The sequence below is a fragment of the Strongylocentrotus purpuratus genome, unplaced genomic scaffold (assembly GCF_000002235.5).
Source record: "Strongylocentrotus purpuratus isolate Spur 01 unplaced genomic scaffold, Spur_5.0 spur5_scaffold_3, whole genome shotgun sequence".
Classification (NCBI taxonomy): Eukaryota; Metazoa; Echinodermata; class Echinoidea; order Camarodonta; family Strongylocentrotidae; genus Strongylocentrotus; species Strongylocentrotus purpuratus.
Window position 1 is genome coordinate 27890446 of NW_022145609.1, and position 20282 is coordinate 27910727.

General features: G+C 40.0%; 3 protein-coding genes across 3 annotated transcripts in view; 2 read left to right on the top strand and 1 right to left on the bottom strand.

Moving 5' to 3' along the window:
- The window catches only part of LOC100892803, an 84542-nt gene extending 69495 nt beyond the window's left edge, over positions 1 to 15047 (top strand). The window contains exons 58-69 of the mRNA XM_030996154.1: positions 4382 to 4559; positions 4836 to 5389; positions 6155 to 6317; positions 7419 to 7636; positions 8464 to 8580; positions 9319 to 9471; positions 10129 to 10282; positions 11079 to 11258; positions 11709 to 11923; positions 12623 to 12800; positions 13972 to 14186; positions 14962 to 15047. Coding sequence (XP_030852014.1) covers positions 4382 to 4559; positions 4836 to 5389; positions 6155 to 6317; positions 7419 to 7636; positions 8464 to 8580; positions 9319 to 9471; positions 10129 to 10282; positions 11079 to 11258; positions 11709 to 11923; positions 12623 to 12800; positions 13972 to 14186; positions 14962 to 15027 — 2391 coding nt within the window. The 3' untranslated portion in view covers positions 15028 to 15047. The remainder of the gene's footprint in view (positions 1 to 4381; positions 4560 to 4835; positions 5390 to 6154; positions 6318 to 7418; positions 7637 to 8463; positions 8581 to 9318; positions 9472 to 10128; positions 10283 to 11078; positions 11259 to 11708; positions 11924 to 12622; positions 12801 to 13971; positions 14187 to 14961) is intronic.
- On the bottom strand, positions 549 to 3720 carry LOC105439507 (zinc finger BED domain-containing protein 1-like). Its single transcript, XM_011668592.2, has 2 exons — positions 1737 to 3720; positions 549 to 1408 (listed from the first exon to the last, which is right to left on the bottom strand). The coding sequence occupies exons 1-2, from the start codon at positions 2847 to 2849 to the stop codon at positions 719 to 721; spliced, it is 1803 nt and encodes a 600-aa protein (XP_011666894.1). The 5' UTR covers positions 2850 to 3720; the 3' UTR covers positions 549 to 718.
- Positions 15048 to 15574: 527 nt separating the features above from the next.
- LOC753043 (adhesion G protein-coupled receptor L1) lies at positions 15575 to 18120 on the top strand. The gene is made up of 2 exons (XM_030996155.1): positions 15575 to 15783; positions 16856 to 18120. The coding sequence occupies exons 1-2, from the start codon at positions 15676 to 15678 to the stop codon at positions 17060 to 17062; spliced, it is 315 nt and encodes a 104-aa protein (XP_030852015.1). The 5' UTR covers positions 15575 to 15675; the 3' UTR covers positions 17063 to 18120.
- The last annotated feature ends 2162 nt before the right edge of the window (positions 18121 to 20282 follow it).

Sequence of the window (20282 nt, forward strand, 5' to 3'; positions counted from 1 at the left end):
AGAGTTGGCACTTGGCAGCGCGCGGTCTTTGACTGAGAACTAACTTCGACAAAGAGCAGCCGCAAAGTTTGCAAACCCAACCCCCTACGTAATTGATTTGACAACCAAATTTAATGTCGGCAAGTCAAATACAAATCGAACTATGAATGAACTAACTTCAATTAACTAATTTAACTATCTTTGAGTTTGAATGAGTAAATAATACATGCCATGTATTGGTCTTTAAACTAGTCTTTATAATAATATTACAGTCTTAATTAACTCTAGTTAATTAGTTATAGCAATAAAATAATAAATAAAATAGCATGCCTAGACAACATTACAAAATACAAATTAATAAGAGGATATAAACTTAGAGAAAAAGTCACGCAGAGAGAGAGAGAGGGAGTCAGGGAGAGGGACATCTAGGTGAATGGGAGGAAGGGGGACTCAGGAGAGAAGAATGAGAGAGAATGAGAACGAGGGAGTAGATTAGATAAACAGAGAGAGAGAGAGAGAGAGTGAAAGAGATCTCGCGAAGAAATACGTTGTCTACTCTGAGTCTCTGAATGCTGGAATAAACTTATTAAAGATGTAAAATTAATTATATCGATTTGGTACAGAATAACTACTGAAACTGAAATATGTTACATTAAATTAATACATTGACAGTATTTTACAGTTACAAACTTGAAATCTTGGCCAATTAATGTCTTAATTGTCTCTCGCTCTCTAGTCTCTACTTATTTTTGCTCAAAAAAATGAGCATGTCCACGTTCTCAGGCAACAAGCAGTTGCGTTTCGCTGTTACTATGTTCCCCGCTGTAGAAAACACCCTCTCTGATGGCACAGACGTGGCAGGGATTCCAAGGTACTTGCGGGCGAGTTGCTGGAGTAGTGGCAATCTCTTGTCACTCCCTTGCCACCACATGAGGGGATTGACAGTTACATTGGCAGGCGGCTGAGCCAGAAACTCGTCGTACTCTTCGTTTGCAGATTTTTCCCTCGGAGCTGGAGCGGGAGCTGCGCCCATCAGGAACTTGACTCCTAATTCGGCGGCATGCTCGTCATCGTCATCGTCATTGTCATCGGCGGCCCCATTCTCTTTATGAGCGTCGTCACGGACCTGCTGGAGAGCTCCCAAGCATCTTCGAACTTCCGCTTTTACCACTTCTCTGTCCGCCTGAGGTAGAAAGGCCAGATCTTTGTACCGTGGATCTACTGCTGCGCCCATGGCTGCCGCTCCAACTTGAAAGTCGGGCTGTCTGAACCTTGTCTCCAGCTGCAGCCTGGTTGTATTCTTGAAGCTCCGAATTGCTTCTTCGTCGTCGTCCTTGACATCGAGGTGATGTTGCATCAATCCAGAAATTATAGGATGAATTATTGAAGAACTGACGTTTTCCTCCGCAGAAAGGACGGCAGTTGCAACCTGCAGTACAAAATGACAAAGACAAATATGTGTTATTTTAGGCTGATTGCGTTATGAGTTATGGCGATTATGTAATATGTATAATTGTATAAAATAAATATGTTTCTGTATTCAAATTGCAACTCAACTTTTTTCTAAAAATAAAATATGTGTACTGTACTTTAATTAATTTATCTCAGGTTTTTTTAAAACTGTAAGTAACTGAGGTGATTTAATTTACTTAACAATTTGAATGTAAATCACATATTTTTTTAAAAAAAAGCAAACAATCAAAGAGATTTAAAAGACAATTATTCAGTATAAGATGAAAGTCAAGTTCCCAACTAACCTTCAGTGGCTTCAGGCAGGGAATGAGCATCTCAGCTAGGGCCCACTGGTTGTCCTTCATTTCAAGGGTGGTTGCGTCTGCTAGTTTTGTTACGTTCCGGTCGCTTAAGACGCTACACACGGGCCAACGAACCTCGATCAATCGCTCTAGCATGTCGAGTACGGAGTTCCAGCGAGTAACCACAGAAGAGATGAGTCTTTTCTTTTTTTGGCCCATCATGTCTTGCCTCGTTTCCAGAGCCTTTGTAGCTAGAACGCTATGCTTGAAATGACCGACTAGACGATTGGCAGCTCCAATCATAGTTGAGATGTGTCGACTACTTTGTAATCCTCGATTTACCGCCAATTGCAACGTATGGGCTGCACATCCGACATCGATGGCCCCGAATGCATCCCTCCCAATGTCTTTCACGTTCGCCGCGTTGTCGTGAATGACGGCTGAAACTTTCCCCAGTAGCCCCCAGTCATCAACTACTCGCCTCAGCTGGTCAGCAAGTATGACCTTTGTGTGACGACCAGGGACAGTGTTGCCTTCCTCGTCGATGGCGACTACGGGTGATGTTTCAAGTACCACCGCGTGGAATTTCCATTGCTCATCGACCGTATGAGCAGTGAGTGTCATGTACCCTTCTTGAGTGCGCGATGTCCAACAGTCTGTTGTCACGGCAACCGAAGTTGCATTGGCCAAACCCGCCTTGATATTTGCCTTTTTAGTGTCGTACAAAAGGCGGAGTTGTGAGGTCATCGACTTCCGACTGGGGGCCGTGTGTCCCGGTTCGATGTAACGAAGAAGCTCTCTAAAACTTGGCTCCTCCACCACACTTATAGGCAGGTTGACATCTCCAATCATCGACGCAATCAGAGTCGTTATCTTGGATGATCGTGCTGGGCTGCAGTTTTCCTTTCTCATGAAAGTAGTCAGAGTCTCCTGGTTTGGCTGCTGGCCTGTCGTCCTTTGTGGATTTGCTGCTGCGGGATGCTTGTGGGTCAGATGATGAATCATACTCCCCGTTGATTGATGGTACGCCAATATAGCGTTGCATATTTTGCATTTCGTAGATTTGTCATTTATTTTTTCGAAATGATTCCACACGAAACTCTTTTTTGGAGGCATGATGAATTGATGAGGGACGTCTTACTCTTCAGAAGAAAAATCGAAATCTGAAGTAAAATGCTACAAGCCAGTTCTAGGGAGGAGTGCAATGGTATGACGAGTGGGGGGTTACATAACGAAAACGATGTGCTTTGCATATTTTCTTCCTTCTTTCTTCTACAGTAAATAAACGAGTCTCGCAGCTAAATCCCTCTCGATTAAAAGACAACATACTTTTATAACTTGGCTATTAAAGACCGCCAAGTTCATCAACACTACTGGGCCAGAAGGGATTAGACCACGCAGCGACAGGTGGCTGGCTATCTTATCTCATTAACTCAGCTCTCAACTAACATACGAAAAAGAGGATCATGGGGGACCAATAAGACCAACAGGCACGGATTGGGGGAAGTTTATAAAATGTGGCTCCATTTATTATTTGGAGTCCATGAGACAACCCCCATAAAATAAAATAAATTAATTAGTTAAGTGAAAGAAATGTACACCGTACTGGAAGTGGCACCATGATTGATTGATTGTAATCTTTTAGTTTCCAAAATTAAACATCTTTGCAAAACGCATACAAAGTTGCAGTCATTCTCGTACACAATTTATTTGAGATTTTTTCACCACTCTAACTTCATACTATCGTAGCACTCGCATTCCTCGTCAGTATTCGATTGACCCCCTCACGACATCGAGATATATTACATTTAAACATTTATATCAATTCCAGTGCCCCTCTAATTTTACACGGGATGCTGAGGAGAAAACAAGTTTAAAAATCACAACAAACCCAAATTTAACGACATAAACTGTTCGTTATCCTTTCCACTGTTTCTAGCCAGATCGGCCAGCTCTAATCTCGTAAACAACTAAACACCCTGTCTCTCTCTCTGTGTCTCTCTCTCTCTCTTTCACCGGCACGCGCCGTACCTGAGTGCTCTCGCCCAATCAGAAGCACGTAAATAAAAATTCTTCTGTCTGATTGGCCGTTCACTCCAGCTGTTCGCACAGCCTGTTGTGCATGCGGCATATTGTGTGCAATACTGCAATTGTGCATGCGGCATGCGCTCATGAATACATATAGCCACCCATTTGAGTGTCGTGAACAATATTTATCTTATCTTGTTTTAGGCCCTGGCCGCACAAACCGACCCTCGCTAGCTTTTACGATCTCTGTAAACTTTGTAACAAAAGATGACAGACAGAAATTCGGACATTTGGTCACAGTTTCTGAGTAGTGAGTTGACAGTGATTAAGGTGGGAAGCACTGGCCTAAAAAAAACAAAATGGCGGTCGAATATTCGGGTAAGAGAAATCGTACCCGAGTAGTTGTCACCCGTCGCAGCCTGGTACGTACAAGTACAACAAAACAACCTGTTTCAATATCAACAAAACTTTTGATCGTTCGGATAGTAAACTATCATATTATTTTTGATTCGTATTACCGTCTTTCTCTCTTGCACAATGAAGAGAAGTCTCTGTCTTCATGAAAAGCTACAATACATTTCTCTATAAATATTGGCTTTGCTTCCATATCTTGGCAACAGATTGGAGAGTCGTATCTGGTCAATGACTGCACAGAGCAGTGCGTATGTCATGAAGGAGGCAACATGGAGTGCAAGGCTGTAGAATGCCATGACGACGCCACCTGTGCTGTGAAGGACAGTGGAATGGAGTGTAATTGTAAAGATGGCTTCGCTGGTCAAGGACTGCAAAGCTGCTTCGGTAAGTCCCACGTTTATTTTCGTGTTCAGGGCTTTAAAGTATATTTTGAAAGAATAATAATGATAATAATAATGTTCAATTCTTATAGCGCATATTACATAATTTTCTCTATGCGGTAGTTCTTGATAGCCTTAAATTAGTTATATCAACTAGTTTTAGAAACTGATTATAGGGGAAAATGTCATAAGCTCAGCTAGAATTCCTTATGTGCCAATTACTCTCACTCTCACTCCCAAAATAATCATATGTCTATCATTTCGCATTTTCTACACCCAGCCGTCAACCAGGCCACGACCACCACTGTGTGCGAAAACGAAGCTATTACATTGACGTGCGAGAGTGGTGTGATCGATGTCATATCCGCCTACTATGGCCAGGACGGTCAACTCAGTGCCTGTCCTACAAGTGGGTTCCTCTTGAGCACTTGTGCCGCTGAGGGAACTCTTCTGGCGGTTCAGAATCGCTGCCAAGGCAAGGCAACTTGCACGTTCACGGCTAACTCAGATGTCTTCGGCGTGCCCTGCACCGCCGCAAAGTATGTACGCGTGGAGCACCACTGCACCCCCGAAGCTCTGGGCAGCGAGGTCCCTCAGACCCCTGTCAGGAGGAACACCCCACAGGCAAGCACCATGAACCTGCAGTGCCCAGAAGGCACCTTCTTGGACATCCAGCGTGTCCGGTTCGGTCGACCCGACCGGGAGGAGTCGTGCTTCTCACCCTCTGCCGAGGCGATCATCACAATGGCTTGCCAGGGACAGACGCAGTGTGAAGTAGTTGCAACGACAGACAACCTAGGCGAGACCTGTGAGCCAACTAACAACATGTTAGAGGTATGTAGGTTGAAGAATACTTGGATGTCATTACATGGTTGTTAGCTGGACATTCAAAGATTTCAATATTCTCTTTAGTGCTGTTTGTGTTATTTTTCTCTGCATGTCTCATGTTCATCTAAAGGAAAATTGCCAGTAAGCCACACTTTTTTGCAATGTTCCAGTAAAAATACACGACTTACTGTATGTACCGGTATGTAGATCTACATGCACATGTATGTAAAACATAGCTTATACATTAGTGCAGTACTACATGTACACATCGTCTTGTCAACCTTAAGGTCATTTGAATCAGGTTCGAAATTTCAACATCAGAGTTACACGTACATGTATGCCCTAGAAATTTGGCATTTTGCCCCTCTAACAGTCACGCATTCTCTACCATTTTCATAGAGTGATCAATACAAAGTTGGAGTATTGTTCATCTTTAGCGCAGTACCCGGATGACTGACCAATATTGATTTTGTATTGCTCAGTCGTCCGGGAACTTGAACTATCGATATCACACAAAGCCATATTTACTACAAATCAAAATATGTACTGAGGTGAGTCAAATTGTGTTATTTCGCTAGTCAGCCTAATATAGATTACAATAATAATAATGGCTTTGTTTTTCGTGTGATACAAGAATATATTGCTCTCGCTTTGACAGTATTGGACTCGTCTCCGACTCGTTACGATATTGTCATATCTTGGGCAATATATTCTTGTATCACGCTCAAAGCTATCCAATATTATATAATGATTTTTATCTCATCCATCCAGGTGAGCTTTGAGTGCTCCGAGCAGCCCGTGGATCGCAGTACCATCATGGGTCACCCTTGCAACTTCAATCCCTGTGTCAACGGCAACTGCATAGCCACTAACACTCCTAAAGGGTACCAGTGCTGCTGTGAGAAGGGCTACACCGGACCATTGTGTGATCAAAGTGAGGAGAGATTTTTGTGTGTGGATGTTTTGAGAAGTGTCCTGATCAGGGGAGTGTTTCACAAAGACTAAGATCGATTTTAAGTTGGACTTAACTGTGGCAGGCCGTTCATGCCACTAGTTCCTCTAACCATTCCTGGCATCGGCTTATCAAAGGACTTCAAAGCATGGTCACAAATCTTCAGAGTTTACCTTTTTTGATAGTTCATTATCGATGGAAAAAATATTATCTAAAGATCATAATTGAGAGACCAATGGTTTGAGCAACCAGTGGCATGAATGGCCTGCCATAGTTAAGTCTAACGTAAAGTCGATCATAGTCTTTGTGAAACACTCTCCAGATCAGATACCGGTAACCGTATGAGCCACTATTTTCGAGTAAAGCTATATTTTTGCAGATCAGGGGTTCAAAGAAAAATTAGTGATTTCTTAAATTTGTGTAAAGCCTCAACCATAACCAAATATCAGTAATTATCATTCTATTTCAATGGATCATGAACCTATTACTGAGTATCCTGATCATCATATAAGTATAATTTAGGCAGAAATTAATCTATTACTTAGTAGAATTAGATGATGATAACAACATTATGTGCTGGAAATATTTTCATGTGTTGTTAAATTTGCAATCAATGAGTGACAGGCCGAAATAAAACCACCTGCATAAAATGTTGTTAATACAGTATTTTTACCATTGGACCAACTGCTTTATGTCACCATCAGAAAGGACACTTGAATAGGCAGATAGAGAGTTGACCACTTGACTAACTTGCATCTACTACAGGGTACCGTACTACATGTACATGTTACTGTTACAAAAAGAAAGGAGCGTTCTCAGATGAAACTAGCTTATTAGATACCTTGGCATGATCTTTAGCCCATAAGATGTTTAATAGCAGAGTCGGTTGGACACTATTCTAAAGTTAAAATGTGGTAATATTCCATCTACCGGTATGCACAATTCGATGTGACTTAATATAATTCAATTTGATTTTAGCAGTTTGTATTATTAGATTTATATATTAAAGAGGTTTGGGTCCCTGTTTTTTTTATAGACATACATGTAGGCTTATTTTCGGCATCTAACCTTTCCTTTGCACAGTGGAGGGAGAGTGCCGAGTGTTCGGCGGTTCCCAGATCATCACATTCGACAAGAACCACTACCAGTTCCATGGGGATTGCCTGTATACCCTCTTCAAGGACTGTTCTGCCAGGGACAACGGGCGTACCCCCATCGAGGTCTCGGTCCGAGGCCAGGTGTATAAGTTTGTGAGGAGCATCTCCTTCATCAGGGAGGTCCACATCAAGCTGGGAACCAGGGTGAGTAGAAAGGTCAGAGGGGGTGTTTCACAAAGTTGAACTTAACTCTCAAGTTGGACTTAACAATTAAGGAAAGCCGTTAGCATCTTTGAAAATATTTTGTAAAAGTTATTTTAAAAGGCATAAAATGTTGATTCAAATCATTCATATTTTCTACTATCAAGGAGATTTTCATGTTCTTGATGTGGAATTTATGAAAAGTCTAAAATACTTGAATTTTCGCTCTTGAATTTTCGCTTTTGAATATATTTTATTTTAAGGCTACAAATGGCTCTCCATAATTTAAAGTCCAACTTAGAGTTAAGTTCGACGTAGGATCTTTGTGAAAAATCCCCCTGACATCCCCTTGGGACATGAAAGGAAGGTCCCATGTACAGGATAGTCTCCGGCAATGCCCATGTATCATGTCCAGAACACAGCGTGCTCTTTTGTTGGCACACTGTTCCTGAAAATTGGAAAAAACACACCTAAATTTGAGAAAAATGGCAAGGGGCTCATCGTTTTAAAAATAGAAAATTTCAAAAGGGCTATTTTCCATGTTGTATTTTCTTCAAGCAAGAGTGAAAGTAACCCATTTGATGTAAAAAGAGGCTTGAGGGCAATTTTCATGAAAAATTCGTTTTAAAAATAGAAAATTTCAAAAGGGCTATTTTCCATGTTGTATTTTCTTCAAGCCAGAGTGAAAGTAACCCAGTTGATGTTAAAAGAGGCTTGAGGGCAATTTTCATGAAAATTTGAACAGTGTTCATTGTTTTTGAGAATTGCTTTAATAAAATTTTCTGTCTTAATATATATTATTTTTCTTTCTCTATCTATAACCATTGAAGGAGATCATCCTAGGTCGAGACAACCTTCATGAGGTAGATGATTATGAGCTGGAGGCACCCTTTACTGTTTCTACAGGCGATGCCATGCTGACTGTCAGGCAAGCTGGCAATACTATGGTGAGTCTGTGGCTGTTTATCCACCCCATCTTTATCAACAGATTGTTTTTTTAAAAATTAAAAGGCCAATAATGAATTTCAAGTGTTAAAATTTGACTCCTAATCCCCATTCCCCCATATGTTAAAGTCATTATCTTATGTTCAAGTATCAATTTATTTGTCTTCCTGAAATCACATGTAACAAAATAAAATAGAGTATAACAGTACAATGTAGATTAAAGAAAGACGAGGAGGCCTTGGTTGAAGCACAGCTTGTTAAGTTAAGGCCCCTCAGATGATGTGACAAGGAACTGATTCAAGAATACAACAACAAATAATATATGGAAGATATAAAGCTATTTACTAAATACACTCAGAAAACAACTACCCAACGATGCATCGACCACAGCATGGACCTACTGAGTAGTAGGTCCATGACCACAACAACTACCCAAAGATGCGCACATCCCCATCACACCGGGTGAGCTAACAAACTCACCGTGTGCATGAAAATAAATGTCATATGAGCACGAACAACCTACCCATGGGAGTGCGATCTAATGTGGACAAGCCCAAGCTCACCTAAAAACTCTGTGAGAGATGGCGGGGTATTTTTTTTATAGGACTACAGGTTTGCTGTGTGCAGACTTGTACACCCATTAACGATTTTTCCACCAAGTCTGGTGTCAGCATATTATGGACTTCTGCACTTGAAACTGACTACCCATTCCCTTCTTTAACTCTTACCCGTTCTTGCAGGTTGTTGAAACCAGTGCTGGCGTTTCCATCGAGTGGAACGGTAAAGGTCAAGTATCGATCAAGATCCCCAATGGCTTCAATGGAACATGCGGTATGTGTGGAGACTTTGATGGAGATGCGACCAACGACTTCAAGAACAAAGAAGGACAAACGGTAAATTTCAAACTTATTAGTACCAAAATTATCAAGGTGCCTGGATGTGGGAAGTCGCCCATATTGTTAGATGTAACGCCATTGATGTTATGCTGTACTGTGTTTTATAATCTGTATAATTGTGTACACTGTTCGTAACACACCTGTACCAGTAAGCAACAAATTCCCATTTTTATGGACAATAAAATCGATTCAATTAAATTATTTTAGCATAACTAATCTATTACTATTTTATCCCTATGTTGGTGTACAATTTTAAAAGTATCTAATTGAATAGCGACAAAAATATTGAAAATAGATGCTCTGACATGTGCTTTGATTACATTTTATGTAGGGTTTATTTTGTCACAGATATTGGGATAGGGCTTGGTTTGTGATTTGAATTGCTGTAGGATAGACTTGATATCACATGTAGGTGTAATGTTGAGTCCAGTCTTTGGTTAGGAAGTGACCAATGACGCCTGAATCCGAAGACCAGGGTAATAATACATTTATATCTGTAAAGCGCTAAGAGACATTGTTGATGTATCAACCGCTATATAAAAGCTGAATACTATTATCATAATTTTGAGTTAATGCCCTTCTGGCTCTTAAGAGATGAATTACTGGTCTTGTGTCGCTGATTAGAATTTCTTTAATTCCCTGATGCGTCTTTAGCTGACAGGTACCACCGGGCTTGCCAGAGCTTGGGCCCACAGCACCAGCGACTGCACCATCTGCCAAGGATGCCAGAACATCGATGCCTGCACTAGGAGGCCGCTGTATCGAGCAGACGCAACCACGATGTGCTCTATCCTCAAGGACGACAATGGTATGCCCTTGATGAAGAATCCAACCTTAATAGCAAATTGCACCGACAAGAAAACAGAAAAATCAGAGAAGCAGATTTGTGAAAGATGAAATAAATCGAAACCAATAAGTTTTGTTTTTTAAAGTTGTAATGTAGAGGTGTTGTGGTCTAGTGGATAAGTTGTTGGACTGTGGATCACAGGGTCCACGGTTCGAGTCTGTTATCATCATGCTTGAATTTTTTTCCTTCAGATTATTCCGATTAACTTCTTTTCTTTTCGATATATTTCGACTACGTTGACTTTGCAAATATTGTGGGAAAAATTTTGCAACACGTTTTAATTTTGAATCGACGTACTGCATCAGGGACAGGGCCAGCTACGACAAAAGTTCAAAGAAGCTTGCAGCAAGCACGCAAGTGAAAGCTCAACAAAACATGTCATTTTCCATCTGATTGTGAATGAAGAACTGATTTTCAAATCACTACCATTCTTTTTCCAGGACCATTTGTTGATTTTCAGTTTTTTCTACACAATATTTTCTCTTTGGAATTTCTCAATGGTAAACTAATGGTAACAGAAATAAAAAGGACCCAAAGAAACTCACTGTTGCTTCACAACAACAAAATAATGCTTGAAAATAGGTAAAGTGGAAGTGTTTATAATCATTCAAAAGGGTATAGAATTTACTACAACTTTTATAAATTCATTTTCTGATAGAATGTATGGTTAAAGTAATGCAGCCATTCAAAAAGTAAGCAATTTCTTCTGATTGTGAAGGGAGCACTGATTTTCAAGTCACTACCTTTCTTTTTCCAGGACCGTTTGCTGATTGCTTCGACGAGGTCGACCCTGACTTCTACTACAACGCTTGCCTGGAGGACCAGTGTGCCCTGCTTCCCAAGCAGGATCTCAAGTGTGCCCATTACGAGGCCTACGCAGACGCCTGCCAGGCCAAGGGAGTCCAGCTGCCTGGATGGAGAGACGCCACAAGCTGTGGTGAGTCATTCAAGAGCTGATTGCATATTGTTTTACAATGTTTTCAGTTTTACAAATATGAAATACGTGTTGTCAATATCTTTCATATGGTGTAATATTGAAGCCCTGAAAAATTTGCACTTCGAAATGATCATGAAGTTCCTCAAAAAAGTAAAAAATCTTTGAGTGACCAGTTTTACCATACTCATTTCTCCCAATTGATTGTAGTGTTATAGAAATTTATAGAATTTGGAATTTGAAATTTCGAATTCTAATCATAAATATCTTGATAATCAGACAGGCGATCAGCTTGTAAAGGTCATGGGATTCCTGACTGACCTAAAGGTTAATAATTATGATTCCAGCATGAGCTAAATCCAGGATTTTGTTCAGAATCTGAGACAAAGATACCTGATCCTAACTTATCAATAATTTCTACTATTAAATAAACTTTCTTGATTCTCTTGGCAGGTTTCATGTGTCCGTTGGGCAAGGTCTACTCCGCCTGCTCCGAAGGCCTCACCAGCCACTGTGGTGTGACCGAACTGGAGGCATCCTGCAGCAAGCGTTGCTATGAGGTCTGCGAATGTCCGCAGGGCAAGGTGTTGTCAAGCAGAGGCATGTGTGTCGCCCCAGAGGAGTGCGGCTGCTTGAACGAGCACGGGATCGACACCTACTACGTGCCGGTGAGTTAATGAGGCCTGGTGGGTGGTACAGTTCTGCACTCTATTAAATGCAAAATCACAGTTGTTCTCATCAACGATAGCATCATCTTCCTCTCAATAGCTTACCCCAATATGTAGGAATAAGGCTTTATCCCTTCAGGCCAATGTTGCTCATGTTGCTATAGTGTCTGGAAATCAAGAGTAGTTTTGATGAAGAGTGGGTTATAAATAGTTTCATTAGCGTCTTTGGCTGCTTCTGTGGTGCAGATAGGCATTTAGAGCTGCCAACCATTAGGTTTTCCCAAATTATTCCGTTTTTTCTCAAAATTAGAGTAGTACGTTTTTCTTCATATATTTTTTTTTTCTCTCAATTTTTTTTTTTTTTGTGTGCACATACCGGACTTCAACCAAATGCCCTAAAATGTTGCTCACTACTTCAATAGAAAATTCATTAGAGATTAATGATTTACAAATGAAAAAGGAAGAAGAAGAAAAGTGAAAGGCATAAATATATTCCAAAAAAATTAAGCGCCGATAATACCAAAAACCAATAAATAACAGGATGACATTTCTGCATTGAAATGTGTCCCGCGTGGTTGTAAGTCTCATTTTAATGAATTTCTCTTTTTTTTGCTTAAAATTCCTTTTTTGGTTGCACAAGAGTGGCAGCTCTGGGTATTCTGCAGTTTTTTCAAAGATTATCTCTAATTTCCCTTCCAGCCTGGCACCACCTACACCAGATACGGCTGTGATATGCAGTGCACCTGTGACAAAGGTGGACTGAGTAGCTGTAACGCCTTCTCCTGCCACGAGCACGCCACCTGCCTAGCAGGGATGGACGGGGTCTACGGCTGCCACTGCAGGGCTGGGTACTCAGGAAACGGACACACGTGCCACAGTAAGAACTCAAAGAACCATTTTACAGTGATAATCATATTGATAATTGTTACATTTATATGGCACACATATATCTACTCCTGGGGGGTGTTTCACAAAGATCGTAAGTTGAACTTATCTCTAAGTTGGACTTAACAATTATGGAAAGCCGTTAGCATCTATGAAAATATTTTGTAAAAGTCATTTTAAAAAGGAAAAAATGTTGATTCAAACAATTCATATTTTCTATTATCAAGGAGATTTCATGTTCTTGATGTTGAATTTATAAAAAGTCTAAAATACTTGAATTTTTACTGTTGAATATATTTAATTTTAAGTCTAAAAATGGCTCTCCATAATTTTGAAGTCCAACTTAGAGTTAAGTTTGATTTAGGAACTTTGTGAAACACCCTCCAGTATGTCCATATCTACAGTAGATTAGAAGACTACCAGAATGTTTTCAATTATGGGGCCTACTATTACTTCATGTTGCTACTACTACGACCACTACTAGTACTCAGTGCTTTAAATCATCAAAATAAAATTTGCTGTAATAGAACCCCAAATTTCCTGGGATTTTATGAAATAATAATCGTAATCATATTCATAAGCATAATCATAATCATGCCCAGGAGATGCGTAATGCGCCGGTATTATTGAAATCATTCAAGGAATAAATTCCTACTAGGTACTATTTTACTACACCTGGGTGGAGAGTGGCAGATGTAGATTAATGTTTTGCTGAAAAAGACCCTAGAGTGCGCCAGAGAATGTTTAGTTCTGTCTGTCATCATCAGCATGGTATCCTCAACCGTAAATTTTCTGGGGCTGCCCAGACTTGCAGGTTTATGCATATGCATCGAGGGGTCAGTGACACAACGACGTAACTCTATTTTGGCCATTTTGAGAAAAAGCGGTTTATGTGTCACTGAGCACTTGGGCCTTAATAAGTCTATGTTTCACTAGTCATTGACTTCAATGGGGTGTTCCGTGGCGTTAAGTCTTTGTGTTTCCTGAAAAGCCCACATTTTTCTTAACATTTTGATATCAAATGCTCATTTTGGCCAAATGTGGAGTTACGTCTTTGTGTCACTGAACCCTCGATGTAAAGGTTGACTCTATGGAGTATGATGTAAACATCATTTTTGTCAGTGTTTTGATTATCTTTTTATTTCTTTGTGTCTGTCACACAGTGGAGGTCATGGAGTATCCCAGGATGCACGCAGTGGTCACGGAGGGTCAGGTGATGAACCTGGACTGCGGAGACTACATGCTGGACGTCCTGGACGTCGGCTACGGCAGTCTGGACACGGTCTGCGAAGGAGGAGAGGACCAGGACCCGGTCTGCGAGTCCTACAGCTCCTATGCCATGGCCCTGGGAATGTGCCAAGGATACAAGAGATGCAAGGTAAGGTGGAGATGGTGCACATGAAACCCGAAATGGAAGGGGCATTTTTTTTTGCAGAATTCTGTAGAAGGTGTCCCCCTCCCTTTCTCTCTCAGCAGGACGCTTGTACCGCTGCCTTTGCCTGGCAAAGCGATATTGCAGTGTTAATTCATTCTCAGTAAAAGGTATACTAAGTGATGCACAAGTATGCACTTGCATAGAAATAGTGCACGTGAAACCCAAGTCTGACATGGGTTCTATACTTGACATTTTATGATATCTTTGATTTTCTTCAAGCTACATGTAGCGTAGCCGTTAACCAATAGAATGCCAAGTACAGTATTTTAAAACTTGATTTTATGCAATCTAGCTATACAGATATTATCTCATACAATAGGCTTGCAGTTGCACCATGTGAGAGAGAGGGAGGATTGGGGAGTCCTGAAAGGGGCTCTTGGTAATCTTTCTTTCTTGAGTGTGTGTAGTCCTGAAAAAGACTGTTGGTCATCTTTCTTAGCTTATTGGGAGGAGTGGCTCGATGTTTTGTACAGGTCGACTATCCGTCCTCAGGAGATATTATCTTATAAGGTTATTGGTACACTTCAAGTAAACTTTCTCCTTGTTCTTTTCTGCCCTGCCTCTAAATCCCGGCCTGTGACCGTCTCTTTGGCGACCCCTGTTTCACCAAGCGCCACTACCTGTCTGTATACAATCTAGCTATACAGAAATGATCTGTTTAGATGATTGGTAAACTTCAAGTAAACTTTCTCCTTGTTCTTTTCTGCCCTGCCTCTAGATCCCGGCCTGTGACCGTCTCTTTGGTGATCCCTGCTTCACCAAGCGCCACTACCTGTCCGTCTAGGCGATTGTTACACTTCAAGTTAACTTTCTTCTTGCTCTTTCTCGCCCTGCCTCTAGATCCCAGCCTGTGACCGTCTCTTTGGTGATCCCTGCTTCACCAAGCGCCACTACCTGTCCGTCTAGGCGATTGTTACACTCAAGTTAACTTTCTTCTTGCTCTTTCTCGCCCTGCCTCTAGATCCCGGCCTGTGACCGTCTCTTTGGTGATCCCTGCTTCACCAAGCGCCACTACCTGTCCGTCTAGGCGATTGTTACACTTCAAGTTAACTTTCTTCTTGCTCTTTTCTGCCCTGCCTCTAGATCCCGGCCTGTGACCGTCTCTTTGGCGACCCTTGCTTCACCAAGCGCCACTACCTGTCCGTCTAGGTTATTGGTAGACATCAAGTAAACTTTCTTCTTGTTCTTTTCTGTCCTGCCTCTAGATCCCGGCCTGTGACCGTCTCTTTGGCGACCCTTGCTTCACCAAGCGCCACTACCTGTCCGCCTAGGTTATTGGTAGACATCAAGTAAACTTTCTTCTTGTTCTTTTCTGCCCTGCCTTTAGATCCCGGCCTGCGACCGTCTCTTTGGTGACCCCTGCTTCACCAAGCGCCACTACCTGTCCGTCTACTACACCTGCTCCCACAACCCGGTGGTCAAGCACCCCAAGATGCCTTTCAAGAAGATCATCTGCCAGAACAACCCCGTCGTGCTCAACTGCAAGGGTAGCTTCATCAACGTCCTCTCCGCCAGCTACGGACGCTCCACCGGACGCGATGTAAGCTAGAACCTTGACAGAGAGATACTGTCACATCTTGATACCTTGACCTTAAAGGGGAAGTCCACCCCGATATTAAGTTGGTTTTGATAGAAGCAGAAAAATGGGAGATAAAAAACGGATCAGTGACAGTTTGAGCAAAATACCTTCACAAAAAATCTTGACAGAGAGATACTGTCACATCTTAATACCTTAACCTTATTAAATGGGATGTCCACCCTGATATTAAGTTGGTTTTAATAGAAGCAGAAAAGGGGAGAGAAACAGGTCAGTGAAAGTTTGAGCAAAATATAATGAAAAATAAGGAAATTATGAATTTGTGAAGGTTGCGATCAATCAAACACAAATTTGCAAATCTGTGACGCATTTTGCGAGGTCTCCTCCCATTTGCCCTGTAGCTAAAAAATCTTCACAAAAATTATATTTTCCCTTAAGAAAATTCCCAGTCATACATTCACCCTAAATATAATTATTGCAAATATGTTTTTAGTCAACCCCTGTCTGAAGCAAGTCTATTCCGTCATCAATAACAAAGAAACTAAAAGTTTATGAAATATTCTGTACAGAGCAAATTGGAGAGGAGCTCGCGGCTTCACACTATTGCCAATATTTATTTCACTGATGACAACTTCAAAAATTCATAACTTTCCTATTTTTGAATCGGATATTGCTCAACTTCTACTGTGTTTTTCTTTAAATTTTCTTCTTTTATTAAACCCAAAATAATATTCAGGGGGACTTCCCCTTTAACAATATTGACTTTTATTTCACTCCATCTCGAGTGAGCTTGAAGAAACTGGGCCCTGTTATGTTAATACTATATCTATGGCATTATTTTTTGCATTCGCATTTCATCCACGTTGTAAAAAAAGGTGACTTCACTGGCCTGCCTCCCCTACCCTCCTACCACCCCCCCCCCCCCAAAAAAAAGTGCCCTCTAAATGGAATTCATGCTACACTACTCCCTGCATCTGCTCTGTAATGGGTATGAACAAAACACTCACAGTGTAAACATAACACAAACAGATCAAGACGTTCATCATTACCTCTTTCGTTGCATATCTTTTTCCAGATCTGTGCCGCGGACAACATCGGTGACCAGTCGTGCCACGAGCCTACCTCCCTGGGCGTTGTGATGTCCAAGTGCCAGGGTCACGCCAAGTGTGAAGTCTGGGCCAACGGGGAGTTCTTCCCCGATCCCTGCCCAGACACCTTCAAGTACTTGGAGGTGGAGTACGAGTGCCTCGCCAGCAAGCTCCTCTACTTTAATGATTTCTAGAGTGTCGTAGAAAAATGGCTGTTCTGCCTCGCTTCTGTGCCTTGTAAGGAGTGCACCGTAATAATCGTAATGAATTCCCAAGAAGATTTAGTTAAATTCTTTGTTTCACTTCAAAAAAAATTTGCGTGACCATATATCTCTCATAGGAATTAGCGTCACAATGCATATACACGTTTCTGTACTTTAATGATTTCTAGAGCATCGTAGAAAATGGCTTTACTGCCTGACTACCTGTGCCTCAGAAGGAGTGCACCGTAATCGTAAATGAATTCTCAAGAAGATTAGTTAAATTCTTTGTTTCACTGCTAAAATTTTGTGTGACAATTTATCTCTCATAGGAATTAGCGTCACAATGCATTTACCTGTTTCTGCTTTAATAGCATTCGCTGTATTTATTCAGTTATTTATTAATTCATTCATTTCTACATTGTTCATCATTTTACATGGTTCATGTATGATCAACGTGATATTAAACAAACAATAGCAGTAGACTTGAAAATGGAAATGTAGTCCACACTCGTTGTACAAAATTAAGATGGGTTAAAAGCATTCTTCATATTTTACATTTCCAAAATGAAAATGTTATATCTTGGATGGTTCATAGGGCAGTATTTAACAACGTATTCTAATTACTTTAACTTCATTGGTTTATCACAATTGTAATGAATACAAAACTTGTTTTGGATAAAATTTAATGTCTCATCAATTTGTAGTGATACTCATAAGTGCAATATTCTATCAAATAAATTCGAGTGCAATATTGAAACATTCCCAGTGGTAAAATACATTCTGCAGTATTATAATACTTATAAAAACTCCAGAGAAGTTCAACATTACTAATCTCTCTGTAAAGATGTGCAATACATACACGTGCCTTCAAATATTATTTATGTTACATGTATTCATTAATACTTAGAGTGGCTAGTTTTAGTTTTATTTTTTGTCACAGATCTAACAAACTTATTTATCAAAAGAAACCTATATCTACCTGTGCAATATTTCCTGGATCAGAAAGATAACCAGAGTGCAATAAAACCACATTTAATCATACTACTCAACCATGTTTGTTTATTTGTGTATTTTGTTTGTGGCCGTTTTGTTGAGCATATTACACTGTCCCGATAGATTTTGAAGAAAGGCTCATATTCATAAAGATCATTGATTGATTGATTGATTGATTTTTAATCGACAAGCTTCCAACATACAACAATATACAATAATAACAGATAAAAAATAAGTCAGCCTCAACAGGATACCCCACGATAGCTCGAGAGCTTATTTCCTTTACAGACATGTATACAAATTAATAAGTTAAAATAGTAACATATACAGACAGATAAGAAAAATAAAAGAATTACTGATTAAAGATAATAATAATAATAATAACAATATTGAGCTCATGATAGAAATGACAATAAGTACAAGAGGAAAAAGAAGAAGGAGAAGGAGAAAAAGAGGAGGAGGAAGAAGAGGAAAATAATGATGAATTTGTAGAATATCTATAACGTACGAAAACATAAGTATATACAAAATGAAAAAGTATGAACCGGCAGAATTTACTATGTATTATAGCAGATCAGAGTTTTCCAAAGGTCAAGATAAATCTGTATTTCCTCCTCAAATTGGCTACAATTATTAGTATTTTCCACTTTTTTGTAATAATAAAAAAATGAAAAGGTTAAATTCCACTGAACAGCATTTGAAAGACAATACTAATTTAGAACTTCCCTCAAAACGAAAAGGCTTGAAAATGGCTTTTAGGGGGAAAATAACGACTATTAGTTGTCAAATCGACTTTAAGTGATTGCAATCACCTAAGTAATAGTCTGATTTTCAGACCCTTTTACCTAATGTTCATACATTTTGTGCTTCCATAGATTCAATCAGGTTAATTTTGGCCATTACAAGTAGTGCGTTATTGATGTATAGACAAAAAGGGTACATGATCATGTACCTTTTACAGCTCATGTTATTACCAAAGAAAAAAGGAAGTCAGTCGGTCACTCAATAGTGTCCGACTGACAGTGAAGTCTAGAAAGTAAACGGGCTTCCTAGCATAATTTGAATACTAGGACACTGTTATTGTTTAAATTTCACAGAGAGGATATACGTGACATGTTCATTATTCCTGCAAAGTTTTACAGAATTTGATGTTGGCTGCAAATGGGACATTGAACCTTTAAGATATGACAAAATACATACAATAGGTTCGATATCAACTCTTCACTTCATCGTTTTCATGTTTTACGCAATTTTGCAAATAACAGTGCGAGTCAAAAAAAAGTTTTCATCAAGAAAACTGCTAATTATTTTTAAAATCATTTATTAACAGTAAATTATTATACATCTTATGAAAGAGTGTTTTATCCCGAATCATTTTGGTATGATTTTTGTGTGGTATCTGTTCACGCTTGGATGAACAGGAGGCATTGTTTGCGAGAGTGCAAAATCCGGCTTGCGCCAAAGTTGCGAAATGTTTGAATAAAACAATCGGGATTTGAGTATTAATTCGATCTTTGCAGATCCAAACAACATCCCCAACAAAATTAATCATGCCACACATATCGAATATCAAATATCAACGAACATGTGTGCGCGCACGCGTGTGTGTGTGTGTGACTTTGCTTCTGCAAAAAGCATATGCAATGCATTTAATTTGATACATTCAATTCATTCTCCATCCCAACATAGTACATACTGTAGACATCACTTTGGCACAAGTCGATTTTTGCACTTTCCCAAACAATGCCTCTGGTGCTAGAGGGTGACCAAAAAAAGATTACCTTACCCCCCCCCCCCCCCCCCCCCCCGACTGAACGAAATAACGGTCGGCCAATTGTTTAAATTTTCGGGGGAAAAAAAGTGCTCTTACCTTATACTTATCATACAAGATACGCTCTAAAATATAAGCATAATATTCCCCTAAGGCCCTGACCAGAGCACTATTTTTTTCTTCAAAAACTATAATCAGTCTTAGAAGGTGCACTATTATTGGAAAGGTGTTATAAACAAAACTTCTAACTTAATAACATTATAACCTTCAAAAACACCTTAACTATCTTATGCCTGTTACGTTTGAATACAATACATAGGCCTACATCAGCTTTTCAATAAAACAAAAATAGGTTGTGACATAATAATCTTTCTCCAAAATATCGAACTGGAGTATTCTGTTGTATTGCTTGTTTATGTACATAAAAAGAGCTTATTTTCAAGAGGC

What these genes read in the sequence shown, in the direction of transcription:
- LOC753043 (XM_030996155.1), top strand. Translation starts at nt 15,676, where the DNA reads ATGCCTTTCAAGAAGATCATCTGCCAGAACAACCCCGTCGTGCTCAAC. An exon ending in GACGCTCCACCGGACGCGAT is followed by an intron (nt 15,784 to 16,855) that starts GTAAGCTAGAAC and finishes ATCTTTTTCCAG; the next exon opens with ATCTGTGCCGCGGACAACAT.
- LOC105439507 (XM_011668592.2), bottom strand. Translation starts at nt 2,849, where the DNA reads ATGCCTCCAAAAAAGAGTTTCGTGTGGAATCATTTCGAAAAAATAAAT. An exon ending in CCTGCCTGAAGCCACTGAAG is followed by an intron (nt 1,409 to 1,736) that starts GTTAGTTGGGAA and finishes TTTGTACTGCAG; the next exon opens with GTTGCAACTGCCGTCCTTTC.